Here is a 21,184-nt window from a genome sequence, read left to right on the forward strand (position 1 = left end):
TCCTCGAACTGCCTTTTCATCCTGTGCCAGCAGGCACCCACTCCTGCCATTCTTTGTCGTACATGCGACCACACACACATGTAGAGACATGGAGCCGGTGCAGGCTCTGACAGCTCCGCGGCATTACTTGCATGTCCACTTGACACATCTAATCTGCCGCAATAATCAGCAAGCTCCATTTCGGTGCAGGGTGAACAACCCCTTGTTCTAGGCCATGCAACAAGAAGGGGGGAAGTCATTCCCATTAGTGGAGCAACAAGCCCAACGTTCAACATCCCGTGTTTATTTATTCGAGGACTGCTGCAAATGTGGCGATCATTACGAGAAGAGGCCCAACATTACTGGCCTTGCTGCTGCTGCTGCTGCAGCTGATGCCTCTTGAGGGCCTCCTCCTCTTCTTCCATGTCCTTTGTCTCTTGCTCTGAGGCCATCATCTCCCGCTCCATGTCCTTCAACTTCTGACTCCTATCCAGATCTACCATACAGGCCTTCACCCACTCGTCCGCCAGCGTTCTAAGTGCATCACTGCCCCGCTCCACCTGAGCTGCGACCTGGGAGATGTCTACACCAGGGTACAGCACGTTGTGTATGCGGGCGAAAACCTGCAGGGCCAAGGGGATGTCGGGGGAAAGTTCAGTAGCTGGCTGCCGAAAAGGCTTCTTGGTGGAGATGCTGGAAGCATACTTCAGTGTGCATATATTCACCGAGTGTATGCCGCACTGTATGATAGGCCACCCCTGTTAAACAACTGCCTTCACCAGGCCCATACGTTGCAGCATATCAACTCGAAACACTTTTATCTATGCAACCAAATTACAACCAAATTTGTTGGAACATTTTCATGAAGTACAGCTCCTATCCTCACGAATTGTGCCTCTAAAAGCCCCAGGAAGACGACATCCGGAACACACAACATCCATCACATGCATCCCACTATGCAGCCGAGGCCCCTATCTGTAAAAGGACTGCCCTCCAAAGTTCGGCCTCACCGTAGCCTTTGGACTCCCGCCAATGATGAATGGATACAGGAGGAGACAGGAGAAGTATTTGCATGCAAAGAGGCGGAACCGGTAACCACATGCCCGGAACTCGTTCCGAGTGGGCCGGGGAAGTCCTTGTTCGCTGATCTCTCCAACCAGCTGCACAGAGGCGAAATACCATTTTTCAGCATTCGTGAGCAGCACCGTCACCGGATCTTTCTTGCCATTCAGGATCGCCAGCTCTTTAGCTGTTGCCATGGGCTGCCATATGTCGTATTTAAAGAGTGTAAGCTTAACCGGCTCCACCAGCATCACTGCCTTGTAGCCTTTCTCCATAGCTGTCTCCAGATTGACATTCCGTGATGCCCTCATTTCCGGGGGTGCACGGAGGACAACAAGCTGCGGACGACCTGCAGGATCCCATCACATGAACAAAACGACACATGACAAGCTCGACCTGGAAGCCAGAGGTTAAACACGAAATATGCCAGCAGCCAGGAACTTCCTAGCCTCCGTCTGACATGGGTAACACCAGCGCTCCTTCAACACCAGCAATTAATACTCCATATTCAAGAAGGGGAATGTCTCCTGTTGCTCATCCGGGTCCGCCCATGGAGGGTCCGTTTCACAAGTTTTACACTAAAGCAATGGAATGCTAAAGCTGCGGCTGGCAGAGGTTAAGGCCTGACTTCTGCTCCCGGCCCACCCGAGTTTAAATCCGCCTGCCGGCCCCTCGGGTGTTTGAGGAGTGTTGAAATGGGAGGTGGCCCCCCATCATATGGACGATGTAGGACGTGATAAAATCAACTTGCGAGCTGACCAGAAACTAAGTTGATGCGCCGTTGACCCGCTAGATTTGGTTGGATGCTGGTGGTGAGTTGCCGAACCCAACGAATACATTCTGAAGTCGGATGGGGTGACGCAATAGGGTGCATCTCTAGCAGGGGAGAGCAGGGACTGCCCGGGAAAGGGGCCGCTGGCGAAGTTAACCACCCTGTAACAACATACTAAAGCAATGGAATGCTAAACTACCAAACTCTGTGAGGAAGAGTACATGTCCCGCGAGCCGGGCAGGTTGTAGGAGTGGCATCAGCATGATTTGCAGGTGGCGGATTGCCCAGCCACGAATGGCACGGCTGCACCATTTGCCTACCCTAAGGCATCTCATCTCCAGGCATGGGTTAGCTTGCACCGAGCCGCTTATTGAGATGCAGATAGGCTTAAATAATAAATATAAGATAAATCGGTGATTTGGTGATGGGATCACCCCCTAGTAAGGGAACGCGTATGGCGTGGCTCGCTCACACCGGGGCTGCCTTGTCGCAGCTTTTGTATCTAATGCAATCCACAACTCGAATGGAGAAACCTCTATTTGCGGGGGCGTGAGCTGCATATTACTTTGGCCGAGGCCCCACCTAGCCATCAGCAGTTAAGAGGTTTCAGGCTCGGTTTTCAGCGCAGGCGAACGGAGGAGGACGACCATGTCCCATTGCTAGGCACCAAAAAACACGATTGCCCATGACAACCCCGTCTGTCACGAACACCCCCCTTATGCGAAGCTTGTAACTTGGAATGGACTGCTGAAAACCTAAAAGCGCAGAGGTTGCAACTATGCTCATGGACTGGGTTCATTCGCACAGCCTAGCCAGTCTACATCCCAGTTTGCACCCTGCCATGCAGGCAGCTGCCTGCAGGTGGCACTCACCGTACGGCGCAGATTTCCTGTATTCCTCCGCCCACTCCTGTTCTCCTTCATCGGATGAGGTCTCTTCAAACAGATCCGCGTCCAGATGTGCAGACTCGTCGGCAAATGGATCATCAGTGCCTGAGGACCAAGAAAATGGCGTTAGGAAGCACGATAGTGCAAAATTGAAGGCGGCAATAAACAGGCCCCCACCGGCTGGCAAGATGACCAGTGATCCTGGGTATAAACTTAGCAGCGCCAGTTTGGACAGGATTGTGTAGAGGAGGAGGTAGGGGGGCTCGTCCCGATCGCATGGACGGAAAACGGTTTTGTCGAACATAGCTATGGTCTCGCTAAGGAACTCCACAAGGAACTTCAGACCAGCAGTATCATATGTTTTTCGAACTCGGTCGGCGAAGACAGAACTTGCGTCAAACATGCTGCTCTCAAAAAAGGGAAAATTTCGGGAAACTTCCATGGCTGATCGAAAGGCGTCCTCGCTTGTCATGCGATTGATTCCGACACGTGAGATCTTTTCGCTTTTCTGGCATGCGAGCTCGCTCTCGCTAGGCCTGTTGCTCATGGCGTCTTTAGCATAACTGAAGCGCTACCCGGCGCAAAAACTGTCAAACGTCTTGTAATTCCAAAACATCAACACACAACCTGATGATTTTATGCGCAATCGGCTTGGTACGACCTTGTATAGCGTAACGGATAACTGTAACCTAACCGTGAAAATGCACGTTTGCCGAGACCAGGACACCGGGAGCAGGCCTACTGGAGATCTCGCAAGGAAGCGATAAGATACTTCGCTATAATCTTATTGCTTGGCCATGAGGTTTGAGCGGCACATCTATGCTACATGCACACCAACGAAGCGACTTGCATTTGCGACCGGGCATCGCCATCCTGCACGGCTCAGGGACCATTGTCTGAATGGACGTTGGTGGGCAATCGTGGGGAACATCGCTTGGCGGGTGCCCTGATGGTCGGAGTAGTATCACTTTCGCTAGCGGAAAAGAGTTGATCCTCCGGCTTCACCAGACGGGGCCCCCCCGGTGTCACTCTATCCGCTTTAATGTCGCCGCCGCCGTGCTCCTTTATATCATCACCACTGTGTGTGTGTCGGGGCAAGAACGGCCTTCAGTTTCAGTTTCCGGGACGCTTGCATGGCACTCTGAACACACGGCAGCCAGGCTTCCGCATACATGTCAAAAAGGCACGACCAATTGCCCCCGGGATCGATACCTGTCAGGGTCGAAAATTCTTCCCATGGTGGAGGTAAATGTGCCCCTCGTCGATCGATGGTGGTGACCTGGGATAAAGTTGTCTTGTGAGCCGAACAGGAATGGAGTTGGGCCGCCGTCGATCTGGCAGATTCCGTTGGATGCTGGTGGTGGGTGCGGAGCCTGAGCGATCCACTGAGAAGTTGACTAGGGTGACTGGATGAGGGTGCCCCGAAATACCGGAGAAGGCAGGGTTTCGCAGGGTAGCTGCCACGGGTGAAGATATGCCCCCCTGTTCCACACATCATATATGCACAACTGTTACTTGTTTGTATAAACGTGGAGTACACAAAACCTTGGGATCCTTTAAGGCTTTGTGCAAAGTGGGAGGATACTTTTGCGTGCCAGCGAGCCCTGAGACTGTGGGGACTGTATGTTTTCGACGTCCGTGGCCAAAAATGCGACGAGTTATGCCGTGGTAAAGTTAAGAGCAACTGCAATTTTCGCATAACATGATATGGCGTGTGAAACGGAGAACCCTACCAAGCACCCCCCCCCCTTTGCAAGGCGGTGCGGGCGGCAGCCAAGCGCTCCCCCCCCTGGGGACGACTACGGTGCGGCGTGGTGCAAGGAACCTTTGACCCCTCAGGTGGTGGGTGATAGCTGTGGCTCACCTTTCGGCATCCAAAGGAGCCCCGATGTGGCTGGTCATTACAGCACTGTGCTTCGCTGCCTTCCTGCGTTATGATGACTCGGGGGGCATGTTGGCATGGTTGTGATGTGCAGTTCCATGAGGAGGAGTTCCATGAGGTGGCGATTTTCCTTGCCAAGCACAAGATCGATCAGTTCCGGGAAGGCACCGTGGCATGTGTCGCGAGGGGCGGCAGGGAGGCCCGCCCGATGAGCCTTCTAGCGCGGTATCTGCGCCTATCTGGTCTGAAGAGGACGGAACCGCTGTTCCAGGGTTTGGATGGCCAGGCGGCTCGGAGCGGGAAGTGGCCGAACCATGGAGGCCACGCTATCAGCTATGCACAGGCACGCTATCATGTGCCAAGTGCCGTACCAAAGGTGTTGGGCATTAGCTACACGCAAGCGCAATCAGTGTTCAGGCTGCACAGCCGTCGCTTAGGGGTGCGACACCAACTGTGGCAGCGGAGCAGGGTGTCAACGAGCGTTCCTTTTCAGGGCCCAGGGGGCCCTGGCGCTCGCGTGAAGCCATGCTGGTGTACTTGGCCGACAGTGTAGGTGGATGGTGTGGGTGGTGTGATGAGGGGAACAACGTCCCCCTCGTGGTTGATTTGATTGGGCTTCGTAAATGCCTAATAATCGTCACCTGATTTAAACAGGAGTATTGGTCGTGGGGAGGCGGAAGGGGACCGAAGAAGCTATAGCTGTGTGGGAGACTTATCCTGTACTGCAGTACTGCAGGCGGTTGATATGCCATTGTCATACGGCGAATTGGAGGGTGGAGGGAGAGAGTGTACGACCACCCAGGTGGGGCCGGGGGGCGAAGGACCCTGCAGGGCATGTCCTATAATGCCCTGCCGTACAGTAACCGCAGATCATCACCCCGAGGCGCTCACCCCGGGCTACTAGGCCTTTTAGGCTGGGGGTGGTATCTGGCCGAATATAAAGCCCACGAGTGGGTGCGACTCACAAATTCAGTAAACGGAAAAATACTCCCCCTCCCCTTCCCCGGTAAGCATGATGCAAATTAATGCAAGGGACCAACTTCAAGCGGGGACGGGAGCAAACCTCAACTCGCTGCCTTGACGCCATGGCGGCTTGCTTGCCTAGGGGTGTGTGGCCATGACAGGGCAGGTGGGCTCTGCCCTTTACAGGTGTGCGAGGAGGGAGCCGCCCGGCCCCGGACCCCGGGGAGCTGTGTTGAGCGGCCGACAGGTGAGGCCCTGGGGGGATGTGCCGATGTTCCGAGTTGTGTAGTTGCGCGTCCACGAGCTTGCGGTGGATGGGGCGGCGGCGTTTTTGTCTCCACCGGCAGCTGCAGATTGCACAACACCTTGCCACCTCCGAGATACACACACATGCGCGTGTATGTATGTATGTATGTATGTATGTATGTATGTATGTATGTATGTATGTATGTTGTTACAAGGCGGTATAGCTTCGCCAGCGGCCCCCTTTCCCGAAGCAGTTCCTTGTTCTCCCCTGCTAGAGGGGCACCCTAATCCGTCACCCCATCCGACTTCAGAATGTATTCGTTGGGTTCAGCAACTCACCACCAGCATCCAACCAAATCTAGCGGATCAATGGCGCCTCAACTTGCTTCCTGGTCAGCTCGCAAGTTGATATAATCACGTCCTACACCGTCCACAAGATGGGGGCCCACCTCCCAATCCAACACCCCTCAAACACCCGAGGAGTCGGCAGGCGGATTTGAACCCGGAAACTCCGGGAGCAGAAGCCAGGCCTTAACCTCTGCCAGCAGCCTGCCTACATACATACATACATGTATATAGGGGCTGGATGGAGTGGCTGCGGAGTGGCTGCGTAGAGTTTTGGCAGTCTGAGTCGGGGTCGGGAGCACACAAGACTAACCGACTTGGGCTGTGTGCTCCCGACCCTTGCGCTGTGTTTCGGCTTCGGCCCCCGGCTCTCGCGGCCCACAGTGTAATCTAAGTCATACATGTATGTATGTATGTGTGTGTGCACATGTGCGTAGTGTTGTGAAGTACGTGCTACAGAAGCTGCTGGCTTGGTTTCACTTACCCAGCTAAACCAACCTCCTATCGCTACCGCTCGGTGCAGATGCGAGTGGAGGTGGACGAGCAGGGCAGGCATGCTGACACAGCGCACAGCGAGGAAGAACCCCGTCTGCCCCAACATTTTGAAACATACATACATACATACATACATGAAGGGAGAGAGTGTTCCCGGAGCAGCAGTCCCCCCTCACAGAATTGCGTCACACAGCAGCACTGCACAACCAACCCCCGACCCCACCGTGGTCTAACGAGGCCAAACCACGGACGTCCCCTCCCCCGGCGCGACTGTCTAATACCCTTAGTATGTAGGACGTCCACCATTTCTCACTAAACCAAGCGGTGAGACCCCTCATACATCATCTTTCCATTTTTCCTTTTCTGTCTGTCTGTCTGTCTGTCCGTGCACGTGTCCATGACGACCCCCACCAACGGGTGAAGCGACCGAAGCCACTGCTGGCCCCTCCACGGCATATCTCATTGCCGGTTTTTTGCCCACTGCCGCCTCTCCGCGCAACTGAGCGTGCTGGTGTAGACCTGCTACCGCTACTGCCACTGCTACCGTCGGTTCCGGTGGTCCCTCTGGACCTCGGTGCTGCTGCCCTTGTTGAAACCCTCCCCCGGCACTCGCCCCTCCCCTCCCCCCTCCCCCTCTTCCGCCGCCTCCGCCTCCGCCACCGACCTCCTCATGGAGGCACTGCTCTTGGTCAGCAGAGATGGCTTGTCCACCGCCAGGGCACGAGCCTGAACAAGTCCCGCCGTACCAGTGTGTACGAATGTGTATGTGCCGGGGGTTGGGCGGGTGAGTGGATCCGACCCGGGGCTGAAGGGGGCCTTGGAAACCCAGGGGCCGAACCCGGGCCACACCACACCACACAGGGGGCTACCGGGGGTACGAGAGCAGCATGCGAATGAGCGCCCTCATACGACACCCCGGGAGTGTATGTGGGGGGAGGGAACTATACGTTCACATTGTGCGCCACCCGTATGACCACAAATGAGAAAAACTCAACCACATGCAGCAGAAGCGTGAACCCGTATATTCGCTCCTCGCCGAACACAAAGACACGCACACATACGTACATGGAACATACATACATACATACACTCGCCTCGGTCCAATCACAACGTACACACAGCGTCACTCGAGAGCCCCCCTCCCCCCCGGCCCCGTTACCATATTCACCTTGCTCATGTTCAGCTGTGCGAGTTCAGCCAGGGTGCGCAGCCTCTCCTCCAGCACCGACCCCGGGGTCACCAGCAACACCGGGTGCTCGGAAGCCACCACCGCCGCTCGGTCCGCGGGTATCTGTACGGCACGCGCGAATGTATGAATGTATGTATGTACGTATGTATGGTGGGGTTAAGGGGGCGAGAAAGCTGGGAGGAATCAGGCGGGGTCACAGATTTCTGAAGCCTAATCCCCCTCCCACACGTACATACATACATGTACACTCACATGCTGAAGAGGGAGGGCACCATCTGCGACACATGTAGAAGTAGACCCCCACCGGCTAACCGAACCGGCTAACCGAACCGGCTAACCGAATCAATTAACCGGGCCCCACAAACACAAACACACATATGCCCCACCTGCAGCAGCACCGCCAGCTCCTTCAACCTCCTCTCCACCTCCGCCTCCTCCGACAACAGCAACCGAGGCGCGTTGAGCACCACTCTACCCAGCGCCCCGCCCCCGGGCAGCCCCAGTAGCCGGGCCGTATTCCGGAGCCGGGTGCGCATGGTTTCGGAGGGAAGCAGCAGTGCGCGAGGCTGGCGGCGGAATACGGCAACTGCCTGCGGTTAGTTTAGTTTGTTGGGGTTGGGTTCGTTGTTTTTGGTTACGGGTATGGGCCGGGGAAAGGGAAGTGGAGAGGCGCTTTGAGGCGGGGTACATGAGACTGGGCGTATGTTGGACGAATGGGCGGTTCACCACATACGACTTTGTGGTGGCGGAGAAGATGAAGAAGGCGCGGATTCAGGAGGTCGAGGAGGAGGAGGAGGAGGAGGAAAAGGATGTGGAGGGGAAAGGGTAAAAACACACACCAGGAATCTTCCGGTGGAAATATTAATTAACGAAAGACATTATTGCAGCAATTGCTCAGGATTATGGGTTATGGGTTATGGTACCCACATACACACATAACCTCTTCCGTTCCTCCCTGCCGTACAGCACGTACACATGCCGTACCTGCTGCTTCGTCAGCCTCAGCTCCTCTGTCAGTGCGGCCGCCCGCCCGCTCAGCTCCCCCCCGTTAACCGCCAACAACCCGGGGTGGTGCGTGGCCAGTACGGCAACCAGTGAGGGGTCCGTGTTGAATACGGAACACAAACCCGACAACCGCGACCGCAGCACGTCCGGGGAGTGGGTTAGGAGCCCGGGTTGGGAGGCTACCACGCGCCGGGCCAGGGAGGTGGGGAGGGAGAGAAGAGACTGCGAGGTGGCAGAATACGACAGGTCAGGGATTAGGGTCTTAGGTTAGGGGGGGAAAGGACATCCGGGTTCGCGGATGTGTGAGGGATGAGTGTGGGGAGGGGACGTCTCCTAAGGCACGGGGGTAGTGGGTTCTCTTTTTGGTATGTATGTATGTATGTATGTATGTATGTATGTGTGTATGTATGTATAAAACGGACCCACATGGTGTGGGTGCGAAGAGTGCGTCCTAAGGTGCGTACGTGCATTCGTGGGTCAATTCCAGCCGTGCCTAATGATGCGGCATAATTACTCTATCATACGGTTAATAGGCCTGGAACCTAGTTCACTACATACACCTAGTTTACTGCATACAGCGAGTCAAACTTCGCCCCCCCCCCCTCGCTTCCCCCTCAGTTTTTGATCCCCTAAAGGGGAACTTTAGGCGGCATAATTAGGCGGCTAAACAATACAATGAAGAGGAGGGGTATTGTTCGCAGGGTCCTCTCTCACCTGAAGCTCCACGAAACGCTCCCGCAGCTCCGGCGCCGAAACCAGCAGTACACGAGGCTGCCGTACCACCAGCCGTCCCAACTGCCGCTGCCGTACATCCCCTTCCCCACCAAACCCGCCGACTCCTCCCGCTCCCGCCCCCGATCCTGTTCCGAATAGCCCCAGCAGCTGCCCCAGCATCTCAATTGATTGGGTGGCCGACCCACGGGTCAGTCGGCCCAGCTCCCGCTGCGAAGCTATAAGGGCTTTTGCCTCCGCAGGGGACATCCCCAGCAGCAGCGCTAAGTCCGGAGCCTGGGGCCCGGGGAGTGATCCGGCGAAGAGGAGAGATCAGGAGGATGAGGAGGAGGAAGGGGAGGAGGGGGGCGGATAAGTAGCAGCAGCAACAACAGCAGCATGGGAAAGGGGAAGGAGCGCCCAGGCCCAGGGTGAGAGGTTGGTTGTGGTGGGATTGCCCGCCCACCCACTACCACCCACTACCACCCAGCCAGCCACTAGCACCCACCAAGGTGGAGTCAGCAAGAGAGGGAAAGCCTCATGCGGCCCTTGGGACCTAAGACGGCTCGTGGGGTGGCTGACTGGCGGGGGGGGTCACACGCATCAGGTGGATACCTGGAGCCGAGCCTTCATGTTGGGAGGTTTTCCATCGCCCGCGCCACCCGCCGCCGGGGCTGGTGCCGAGGAAGAGCCCGGGGGCGCGGCCCGCGCCGCCAGCTCCTCCGAAACCTCACGCATCGTCCGTACATCCGGTGCCGCTGCGAGGTGTCGTACAGCGTCCATTCTTGCAGCGGCGACAGCGGAACTTGTAACGCCGTTGGGAAGCTCCGCCGCCAGCGCCGCTGGGAGTGCTAGGAATGAGGCTTCAAGGCGCATAACGTTTTCGTGTAGAGGAGGTGGCAAGGGCGAAGGTGGTGGGGAACGCTGGGCATCGAGAAGTGGCTGTGGCGGCGCGAGAAAGGAGGGCAGGAGGACGCATGCAGAGGCTGCGGTAGCTAGCACGGCTCGCCAGGTGGTAGCGGCGGAAGACTGCGGTGAAAAACTGTGGGTGGTGCAGTCGCTGGAATGCTCACTTGTCGCAACCCGGCCGCTGGAACTTGCGGCATCTGAGTCCATGGAGTTAGTCACAAACAAGAATACAAGATAGTCAATCGTGTGGCATGATGCGCGACTGGAAATCTGCTGTGGCGGAGGTGCGAACTACCTGTCGATGAAGGGTTCTGGTCGCCACAGCGACCGACAGCTTTCGCTCTTGCTTTTGTTTGCGACTGGGATAATCGTTGCAAGGTGAAATGCGTGACCCGTTGCACTCCATGGGCCTCATTCCAAAGTTGTCCTCCTGCCGCCGAACAAGACTGAGAACGTTGTCGATACGTATTCATGTTCTTGTGTTACCCTTTTTGACTGTTAAACTCTACTCTTTGAGCTACATGTCTGTTGCCAGCTGCATGCTGGAGGCCGTGCTGGGCAAAGTCTCTCACTGTTGAAACCGTTGGGACGATCAAATTCGCTGACCAAGACCAAGAAATGTCCGGGCCTCCGGGACAACAAACTGCCGCACATGGCAACTTTTGCTCTTTATCCTTGTACGGTTATATGTACTACAGGAACCTCCAGAAAGTCACAGTGCAAGTCCTCCAACATTTCAGCGCCGTCGTCGACAGCCCGCGTTGCGCTGCGCTCCTTCCAATCACCTCTTTAAGCTGCTCGCACATCAATCTTTTCGCTTTAGCCTCGCAACTTGTTGTCGTTCGAAAACTGCTTGCACAAGGTGGCGTGGCCGAAGGCCACGCCCTGCGCTTGGCCCAACCTCGTCCCAGCTCCAGCCCCTTCGGAGCCTGGCGCATGTGGGCAGACTTTACTGCTGCCACGGGTCGGTGCCCTGCTCTAGCGGCAGCCGGGCGCTCAGCCCCGGGGGGACTCCCATCCCGACCATCAGCACTGCGGAAGGTCCACGAGACGCCGCAGCCCGTACCTCGCACATCTCAAGCTATACACGACGCTGCCAGCGGCAATAATCGCAGCAACAAGAACGCCCTCGCCGCTGCCGCCCAACCCCGGCACCCCCCCGGCACCGATACACCCCGGGCCCCGCCACAACGGCCCCCACCGCCTCAGCCATCTAGGGGACCACCCAGGCCGGCAGGGGACTTCCAATCTCAACAAAGCTTCCCGTACAAGAAAGAAACGCGCCAGCCAGCCACACGTGCACGGTACAGCGACACGGCTAGCACGGATGGCCGTGAAGCGTACGGCAGCAGCACCCGTACGGCAGTCCTTCCTAGCTCATCTCAGGGCCCCGACCTTCCCGAGGTAGGAGCCGAAAGGCGGGGGGGAGCAGGTGTACGGGGGTGTGCAGGATAGGGGTGTGGGTTGCCGTACTGGCCCGGGGTTTTAGAGAACATCCAGCCAGTCAGGCAGCCAGCCAGCCGGGAAATGGCCTTTGACAGGATGCAGGAGCTCGACTCACCTAGCCAAGTCTCTGTCCAAGGGGGTTGCAGGAGACGCAGTTTCGGTTTTGTAGTTTTGAGGAAGGACCCGTACACGCCCGTACACGACCCTGGAAGACACCTACACCCTAAGCCCCATTCGCCCGGAGGACTCTGATCCCCTAATCAAGTTATTTCCGTTCGGCTTTTTGCAAATGTGTATTTGTTTTCCCCCCCTCACCCTCCCCTCCGATTCCGATTCCCCCCGCACCCCTCCGTGTGGTCTGTTGCCAGGTGCACTTCATCAGCTCCGCCTCCAATAACTACGTAAAGCACCTGGTGCGGTTGCGGAGCAATGTGTCGTACCGGCGGGAAGTACGGCGAGGGCTGCTGGTGGGGGCGGAGCTGCTGCAGGAAGTGGCAGGTGAGGCGGAGGGATGGGGAGAGTGAGCGTGCCGCGGTGTTGCAATGACACAGCTGTCTCCAGGAGGAGTGGAGGGGACGCCGCCGTTGACCCGGAACGGATTCCACAGATGGGGTTGGGGTTGGGGGTGGTGATGGTGGAGGTGATGGGTTGATCAAACCATGGTTGTCATTGACTTGGCAGAAGTCGGGCGCAGATGGGCGATGAGAAGGATGAGGGTGCCCGCCCGCAAACCACGGGGGGGAGTAGGAACTGCCAGCAGGCTGTTACACGCGGTTGGAACAGCTATATCCCCCTACTTCGCACAGTTGTACACCTATCTCCCTCCTTTCCTCCCCTCCCCCCCCATCCCCCACCCCAAGGTGACTCCCCCTCTCCCCTGCACGTGCGGGTTTTGCTGCTCCCGGAGGGAGCTCCCCCCCTCCCCCCGGGCACCCGCGTGGTGGCGGACCGAGTACTTGAGGTCTCTGAGGCAGTCATGAAGAAGGTTGGGGAGTGGTTCGGAGGGGGATGGGGATGGGTGGGAGCTATAAATTATAATCAGCAGCAGTAGCAGCAGCACATACTACGGCAACACAACAGAGGAAATAGAATGAGCGGGATATTGTTTGTATATATGAATGTATGTATGTATGGGTGGGAGGGGGAGGGGGGGGGAGGGTTCGGCAGGATAAATCCATGGTCCCGGGCCCCCCCCCCCAAACATGTACCTCCACACCACCACTGCATCACACCATCGCGAATGCTGCCAAGACACAGGGCTGGCAGGATGTGTGGGTGGATGAACGAACGCAATTTCGTATTGATATAATTGATAAATGTGTAATGTGTCCATGCATGCAATGTCCGCATACGCATGTGCACTGGCGTGCAGGTGAGCGGAGTGATGAGTGCGGCTGGGGTGGAGGCGATTGCGGAGGTGGATCTGCCCGCGGAGAAGACCCTCCGCCAGCTGCTCCAGGAGCTGCGGGTGCTGGGAGGCCGGGAGAAGGGGAGGGGGAGGGGGCCACCTATAGCGACCGCAACACCAACACCGACATCCACACCACCAACACCAACTGCACCCGTAATAGCAGCAGGACATGAAAGCAACAACAATAACAACAACAAGAACCGACTACATATGACAACATCAACTACCAACAGCACAGCTAAACAGGCAACCGCGCCCGCTGCCGTACGGTTGCTCGTCCTCGACGCCGTACAAGACCCTGGCAACCTGGGCAGCTTGGCTCGCTCTGCTCTTGCATTCGGCTGGGATGGGTTGTTCCTATTGCCTGGGTGCTGCGACCCGTTCAACGATAAGGCCCTCCGCAGCAGCCGGGGGGCGCTGCTGCGCCTGCCGACGGTGACAGGGGACCTGGTCGAGCTTCTAGAGGTAGCGGAGGAGGTGGGGCTGGTGCTGCTGTGTGCGGATATGGAGGAGGAGGAGGAAGTTGAGGAGGAGGCGGACGTGAAGGGAGGGGAGTATGGGAGGGAAGAGGAGTCCGGGGACCTCTTGACGGTGCTGCATCAACAGGGTCGTGATGCTGCTGTTAGTCGTATTGCTGGTGGTTATGGTAGTTATGGTGGCTGCGCTGAAGGAGTTGGTGCGGTTGGCATGGAACCGGGGTGGAGAGGGTTGTGCCGCTCCAGGGCGGCTGCTGAAGAGGAGGTGCCCGCCAGTCAGGGGGCTCCATGGGCCGGTGGTGTGGCGCTGGTGCTGGGCAGTGAGGGGGGGGGCCTGTCAGCAGATGTACGGCGGGTTTGCGCCCCCATCAGCGTGCCCATGGAAGGTGCTATGGAGTCTTTAAATGTGGGTGTGGCGGGGGGTGTGCTCATGTTCGCCATCAGCAGCGGTCCGCCGGTGCTGTTCAGGAAGCTGGCGACTCGGCTGGAGGCTGGTCGTCACCATGGTGGTGGCGGTGGCGGGAGTGGGAGTGGGGGCGGGGTTTGCGGGGGTGATGACAGCAGCGGTGGGGCCAGCGGCGCATAACAGCAGGAGCGGGAGCAGCAGGGCCCCATCTGTTTCTCGAGTGTTCATGTAAACATTTTGTTTGTAGTGGTACATTTTGGTGGTGACTGTGGGGGTGGTTGTGGGGGGTTCTAGCTGCACGGGAATGGTGAAGGGGATGGGGCGCGGGGGGAGCAGGAGGGGAAATAATAAGCTAACCTGGTAGCTGTGCGCCTAAATTGCAGATGATATCCTAGCTAGGGTCAGCCCAGTCCATTCATTCCGCAAACTGCTGCTGGTACATGTCATATGTAGCACAGCAGCAGCATGCAATGTTGTTACAGGATTGTCAGCTGCTCAGCCGAGCTATTATTCGTAGTGTAACTGTTCAGATCCGGTTGTGGGTGTGATTGGTTGATTGAGGATGGATGGGATGCATCCAGTCCAGAACCAGCAATTTCCCGCCTTTGTGCTAATAACGGCAATAAGGCGGCAGAATCGGTCCATCAGGAGTGCCTCACCGATGGCCACTCCAAAGTGGCACGGCCAGCAGCAAGGGGCGGCAGGAAGCCCAGCCAGTGAAGTCAGCACTACAGGCTGAGGCAACAGTCCTCAAACTGCCATGCGACCACACACACATGTAGAGACATGGCACGGGTGCAGGCTCTGACAGCTCCGCGGCATTACTTCATGTCCACTTGACACATCTAATCCGCCGCACTGCACCTCCAACATGCCAATTCCAAACGTATGTGGGTCAGCCAGCTCCATTTCAGTGCAGGGTGAACAACCCTTTCCTCCAGGCCATGCAACAAGAAGGGGGGGAAGACATTCCCATTAGTGGAGCAACAAGCCCAACGTTCAACATCCCGTGTTTATTTATTCGAGGACTGCTGCAAATGTGGCGATCATTACGAGAAGAGGCCCAACATTACTGGCCTTGCTGCTGCTGCTGCTGCAGCTGATGCCTCTTGAGGGCCTCCTCCTCTTCTTCCATGTCCTTCACCTCTTGCTCCGAAGCCATCATCTCCCGCTCCATGTCCTTCAGCTTCTGACTCCTATCCAGATCTACCATACAGGCCTTCACCCACTCGTCCGCCAGCGTTTTTAGTGCATCACTGCCCCGCTCCGCCCGAGCTGCGACCTGGGAAATGTCTACACCAGGGTACAGCACGTTGTGTATGCGGGCGAAAACCTGCAGGGCCAAGGGGATGTTGGGGGAAAGTTCAGTAGCTGGCTGCCGAAAAGGCCTCTTGGTGGAGATGCTGGAAGCATACTTCAGTGTGCATATATTCACCGAGTGTATGCCGCACTGTACGATAGGCCGTCCCTGTTAAACAACTGCCTTCACCGGGCAGGGGCCCGAAAAACGTTTGCAGCAAACCCGAAAAACGTTTTCAGTCCGTGCAACCAAATTAGAACCAAATTTGTTGGAACATTTTCATGAAGTACAGCTCCTATCGTCATGAAGCCCCAGGAAGACGACATCCGGAACACACAACATCCATCACATGCATCCCACTATGCAGCCGAGGCCCCTATTTGCCCTCCAAAGTTCGGCCTCACCGGAGGCAATGGACTCCCACCAGTGTAGGGAGACAGGAGGTCACAGAGGAAGTATTTGCAAGCAAAGAGGCGGAACCGGTAACCACATGCCCAGAACTCGTTTCGAGTGGGCCGGGGAAGTCCTTGTTCGCTGATCTCTCCAACCAGCTGCACAGAGGCGAAATACCACTCCCTTGTAACATTTGCGAGCAACACCGTCACCGGATCTTGCTTGCCATTCTGGATCGCCAGCTCTATAGCTGTTGCCATGGGCTGCCATATGTCATATCCAAAGAACAAGCAATTCACCTGCTCCACCAGCATCACTGCCTTGTAGCCTTTCTCCATGGCTGTCTCCAGATTGACATTCCGTGATGCCCTCATTTCCGGGGGTGCACGGAGGACAACAAGCTGCGGACGACCTGCAGGATCCCATCACATGCACAAAACGACACATGACAAGCTCGACCTGGAAGCCAGAGGTTAAACACGAAATATGCCAGCAGCCAGAGGACTTCCTAGCCCCCGTCTGACATGGGCAACACCAGCGCTCCTTCAACACCAGCAATTAATACTCCATATTCAAGAAGGGGAATGTCTCCTGCTGCTCATCAGGGTCCGCCCGTGGAGGGTCCGTTTCACAAGTTGTTCACTACAGCAATCGGATGCTAAACTACCAAACTCTGTGAGGAAGAGTACATGTGCCACGAGCCGGGCAGGTTGTAGGAGTGGCATCAGCATGATTTGCAGGTGGCGGATTGCCCAGCCACAATGGCATGGCAGCACCATTTGTTTACCCTGAGGCATCTCATCTCCAGGCATGGGTTAGCTCGCACCGAGCCGCTTATTGAGATGCAGATAGAATTATAATGAAGCATTTGGTTTCGTCGACCATAAAATGATGGTGATGGGATCAACCCCTAGTATGAAAACGCGGTTGGTGTGGCTTGCTCGCACCGGGGCTGTGGCTTTTGCATCTAGTGCAATCCACGACTCGAATGGAGAAACCTCTATTTGCGGGGGCGTGAGCTGCGTATTACTTTGGCCGAAGCCCCACCTAGCTGTCAGCAGTTAAGAGGTTTCAGGCTCGGTTTCCAGCGCAGGCGAACGGAGGAGGACGACCATGTCCCATTGCTAGGCACCAAAAAAACACGATTGCCCATGACACCCCCCTCTGTCGCGAACACCCCCGTTATGCGGAGCTTGTAACTTGGAATGGACTGCTGAAAACCTAAAAGCGCAGAGGTTGCAACTATGCTCATGGACTGGGCATAGCCTAGCCAGTCTACATCCCAGTTTCCACCCTGCCATGCGGGCAGCTGCCTGCAGGTGGCACTCACCGTACGGCGCAGATTTCCTGTATTCGTCCTCACACCGCTGTTCTTCTTCATCGGATGAGGTCTCTTCAAACAGATCAGCGGCCAGATGTGCAGACTCGTCGGCAAATGGATCATCAGTGCCTGAGGACCAAGAAAATGTCGTTAGAAAGCACGATAGTGCACATTGAAGGTGGCAATAAACAGGCCCCCACCGGCTGGCAAGATAACCAGTGATCCTGGGTCTGAATTTAGCAGTGCCAGTTTGGACAGGATTGCGTAGAGGAGGAGGTACTTGGGCTCGTCCCGAGCGTATGGACGGAGAACGATTTTGTCGAACATAGCTATGGTCTCGCTAAGGAACTCCACAAGGAACTTCAGACCAGCAGTATCATATGTTTTTCGAACTCGGTCGGCGAAGACAGAACTTGCGTCAAACATGCTGCTCTCATAAAAGGGAAAGTTTCGGGAAACTTCCATGACCGATTGAAAGGCGTCCTCGCTTGTTATGCGATTGATTCCGACACGTGGGATCTTTTCGCTTTTCTGGGATGCGAGCTCGCTCTCGCTAGGCCTGTTGCTCATGGCTCCTTTAACACAACTGAAGCGCTACCCGACGCAACTACTTTCAAATTCCTTGTTATCCTTAAAGATTAACACGCAACCAAACCCAAACCTGATGATTTTATGCGCAATCGGCCTGGTACGACCTTTCATAGCGTAACGGATAACTGTAACCTACCCGTGAAAATGCACGTTTGCTGAGACCGGGGCACCGGGAGCAGGCTAGCTGGAGATCTCGCAACGGAGCGGTAAGATACTTCTCTATAATCTGATTCCTTGGCCATGAGATTGGAGCGGCGGATCTATGCTACATGCACACCAACAAAGCGACTTGCATTTGCGACCGGGCATCGCCTTCCTTGACGGTTCAGGAAGCATTGTGCAAACAGAGATGCTGGTGGGCAATCGTGGGGAACATCGCTTGGGGGGTGGCCTGGTGGTCGGCGTAGTATCACTTTTGGCTTGACATCCGGGTTCAATGGCCACAACAGAATCAGGAATCAGTACCCATTACATCAGCTTACCGTAATGCCACGATATTTTGGTGACACGCAATGGGTATGGCGTCGCCAAGCGTGTATCAGTGGAAATAGCTCTATGGCAGATTTTTTTGCCCGTCGCCAAAATAAGTGTCATCACCAATATGCCGTACGTCAAATAGGGGGGTCCTTGTGAAGCAGCTGCCCGCGTTTCCAAAGCACGTATGGTGTTGGATTGTAAGGTGCCCAAGTACGTTTGCGAGGAAGAGAATGTGGCCAGGCTGGAGAGGAAAGTGCAGTGGCATATTGGAATGTGAGATTAGCGTAGGCGAGTTACAGGGCGTTTGGTGCACGGGCGAATTTATGTGCATACCTTTCACCGTAGCATCACTCCTCAGTTCACTTCTTGGAACGAACATCAGCATAGGTCCAAGCCCTCTCGCTTGGAGGAATATGCAAACAAACATCCTGATAGGGGTAAACTCGCACGCTACCGAGCATTCAACCGAGCACATGCATGCTTAGTTGAATAGTGAGATGCGACCCCCCCTTCATTTCGTGCCCGGCAAGCCTGCCACCTGTTGGCGATGTTACAGAGACGCTGCACCTTGATTTCTGTGCACAATGCGTACGATGCTCGACCCCGCCGACCAAAACTACACGTGCCCAACTGAAGACATTTCCGGTGGTTGTGCAGCAGCTCTTGAGGCTGTTGCTGGCTGAAATCCATCCTGAGCTGTTGCAACACGGCTAACGCGGGCACGTCCCTATGCACAGCAAATAGCTGTTCCAAGCCAACAGCGGCGTCCATGTCACCGGCGTAAACGTCTTATCTGTTCTTATGTTTAATTAAGTTTATGTATGTTATACTTTGCGCAACTATGTAATTTGAGTTTAGTCGGAACAATGTGCATTATGCGCTGCGCTACCGAAAGCAGGCGCCTTATGGCTTGCACACAACTGCTTCTTCGCCAAACGCTTCATCTTCCGCGGCAGTTTCACGAGCCCAGAGTTGCAAGCTACGACGTTGGCTTTCGGTGCTTTCAGTTACTGCAAAGCATCCACGCAATAGTCCAGCCTGCATGCGGCGTGCGGCTATGGCCAACATGCCCACCTGCGCAACGCGCTGGCGCACCTGGTCCGCCAAGAAAATTTATATACACTTGTACAGGCGCATTTTGAGAATCGCACGCGCGCATCTGCGCGGTAAAATTCGCTCCTGACTTTTGGGGCGACATGTACGAACTCCAGTGTTCGGGCCGAAACGTAAACCTGCCGAAACGTAAACCTGCCGAAACTAGTTTCGGTGTTTCCGGCGAAGAGGTCCTGGTTCTGCGGAAAGGCCGAAACTAGTTTCGGCCCCTTTCGGCTAGCGCCGTACGGCGGAACCTACTTTGAATAGTTTCAAAGTGTAGGCGCGTTGTGCAAGGCTGCGAAACTCTGCAAATGTTGAGTTTATCTTATCAATGTCTCAGACAACTTCCGTTGTCAGTGCAGACACAGATCCGGTCAAAAACAAGGGCGGAAGGACCGCTGATCAGACCGTTTGGGCTCACTTTGAGAAGAAAGAATATAATGCAAAGTGTAAGAACTGGACTATCATCTGCAAGTACTGCCGGACCGAGTCCAAGCAAGGGCGCCTTCAGGAGATGCGCGTCCATATCGCGCAAAAGTGCGCGGGACCCGTCCCGCCTGAGGTCCGGCACGAGCTGCAGGCAGTAGTGACCAAGGGCGCCTGCAGCGCCTCGACTCGGACACACATGAGCAGGTCCCATGAGGCGCAAAGGCACATAGGGCCCACGAACAGCGTTTGCATACCATGGACGTCATAAAATACAGCATTTTCAGGGTTTCGGCAGTTTCGGCAGTTTCGCGAGGTTTCGCAGAAGGGTCCAGAAATCGGAAACTATTTCGGCATTGGCAGTGAGGTTTCGGCCCGTACACTGACGAACTCTTTATTACGACCGGACACATTTGTGCGAGAGGCTGCTTAAACATGCAGAATACCGCTCAGAACAGGTCCGAATTCTCAATCTAAATCAGTTATGAGTTATATGTTATAGTTTTCCACTCAACAAAAGGCTTCCTGGCAAACTTTCCACGAGCGCGCTCCCATGGCACCCAAGAAGACGAAGCAAATGTTACTCGCAGTTCTACTGCCCAGGCTAGACCGCAATGCTCCTGCCAAAGTGTTTCATAGCAGATTTGCTTGAAGGGAGGTTTCGGGATTTGCGGTTCCACCCCTATCTGTGGCAGAGGGGACTTTTGCGGGTTTTGTAAGGGGGCCAGCTCTGTGGTGCCTAAAACCTGTTTTGTTTGGTTGACAGATTGACTTAGAGGGTAGGACAAACTGTCGGGCAGAGCAATTCTTTTGATGGAGACCCTCGAGACCAGCTGACACGAAGTCCAAATGACGCGGTATGTCCTTTCTTGCTTTGTGGCTTCCAACCATGCAAATGCGCCATGGTGCACTTGCAGCCATTCGCCTTCACTCGGGGTTTATTCAATTCTCTGCTGTGTCTATAGTCGGATGTCGCGGCTCTCGCGACGTGTCTCCACGATGTGCTGGACGGGGACGATGAACGGGTGGATGCTGTGCGTCGTCAATTCGAAGAAGTTCTCGGCGTCTACTCCGTTGGTGAAGCATGGGAACTGTTCCGAGGTGAGAGATTTAGATTGTTGATCACAGAGAGAAAAGCGCGAGTCCGTGCCAGAGACGTGGGGCGGCGATGTCCCCGTGCCATGCCGAGAACAACCGGAAACTTTGCGAACGGTGTTTTGAAAGACAATGTGCCCTTCATTGCAGAGGATTTCCAGCTCTCCCCGCTTCGCGCCGCCATGGCACTGAGAGGGAATGTACCGGGCCTTACCGTCTCGGACGCGAAATCCCTCTTGTTCAAGATCAAAACGGCATCGGAGGGGGCCGTGGAGGATCAGGGACACAGGGACGCGGAGACT

At 55.7% G+C, this 21,184-nt stretch overlaps 5 protein-coding genes across 5 annotated transcripts in view; 2 read left to right on the forward strand and 3 right to left on the reverse strand.

Annotated features, from left to right (window-relative positions):
* Window positions 1-338: 338 nt before the first annotated feature.
* On the reverse strand, window positions 339-3,256 carry VOLCADRAFT_107864 (uncharacterized protein; the record flags this gene model as incomplete). The annotated part of the gene is made up of 4 exons (XM_002957876.1): window positions 2,878-3,256; window positions 2,686-2,805; window positions 990-1,390; window positions 339-602 (listed from the first exon to the last, which is right to left on the reverse strand). The coding sequence occupies exons 1-4, from the start codon at window positions 3,245-3,247 to the stop codon at window positions 339-341; spliced, it is 1,155 nt and encodes a 384-aa protein (XP_002957922.1). The 5' UTR covers window positions 3,248-3,256.
* Window positions 3,257-7,171: 3,915 nt separating this feature from the next.
* Window positions 7,172-10,642, reverse strand: VOLCADRAFT_99056 (uncharacterized protein; the record flags this gene model as incomplete). The annotated part of the gene is made up of 7 exons (XM_002957877.1): window positions 7,172-7,357; window positions 7,800-7,922; window positions 8,207-8,410; window positions 8,805-9,047; window positions 9,540-9,833; window positions 10,152-10,478; window positions 10,610-10,642. The coding sequence occupies 7 exons, from the start codon at window positions 10,640-10,642 to the stop codon at window positions 7,172-7,174; spliced, it is 1,410 nt and encodes a 469-aa protein (XP_002957923.1).
* A 490-nt stretch (window positions 10,643-11,132) lies between these two features.
* On the forward strand, window positions 11,133-14,364 carry VOLCADRAFT_99057 (uncharacterized protein; the record flags this gene model as incomplete). The annotated part of the gene is made up of 4 exons (XM_002957848.1): window positions 11,133-11,849; window positions 12,260-12,389; window positions 12,752-12,909; window positions 13,264-14,364. The coding sequence occupies 4 exons, from the start codon at window positions 11,133-11,135 to the stop codon at window positions 14,362-14,364; spliced, it is 2,106 nt and encodes a 701-aa protein (XP_002957894.1).
* A 313-nt stretch (window positions 14,365-14,677) lies between these two features.
* Window positions 14,678-17,771, reverse strand: VOLCADRAFT_107865 (uncharacterized protein; the record flags this gene model as incomplete). The annotated part of the gene is made up of 4 exons (XM_002957878.1): window positions 14,678-15,517; window positions 15,889-16,289; window positions 17,208-17,327; window positions 17,399-17,771. 4 exons carry the CDS (start codon window positions 17,766-17,768, stop codon window positions 15,254-15,256), a joined length of 1,155 nt encoding a protein of 384 aa, XP_002957924.1. The 3' UTR covers window positions 14,678-15,253.
* Window positions 17,772-20,598: 2,827 nt separating this feature from the next.
* VOLCADRAFT_107867 (uncharacterized protein) overlaps window positions 20,599-21,184 on the forward strand; it is a gene marked incomplete at its 3' end in the record, with an annotated part of 22,089 nt that continues 21,503 nt past the window's right edge. The window contains exons 1-3 of the mRNA XM_002957849.1: window positions 20,599-20,644; window positions 20,753-20,888; window positions 21,033-21,184. Of these exons, the coding sequence (XP_002957895.1) occupies window positions 21,065-21,184 (120 nt within the window). The 5' untranslated portion in view covers window positions 20,599-20,644; window positions 20,753-20,888; window positions 21,033-21,064. The remainder of the gene's footprint in view (window positions 20,645-20,752; window positions 20,889-21,032) is intronic.

The sequence above is a fragment of the Volvox carteri genome, assembly GCF_000143455.1.
Source record: "Volvox carteri f. nagariensis unplaced genomic scaffold VOLCAscaffold_81, whole genome shotgun sequence".
In the NCBI taxonomy this organism is placed as follows: Eukaryota; Viridiplantae; Chlorophyta; class Chlorophyceae; order Chlamydomonadales; family Volvocaceae; genus Volvox; species Volvox carteri.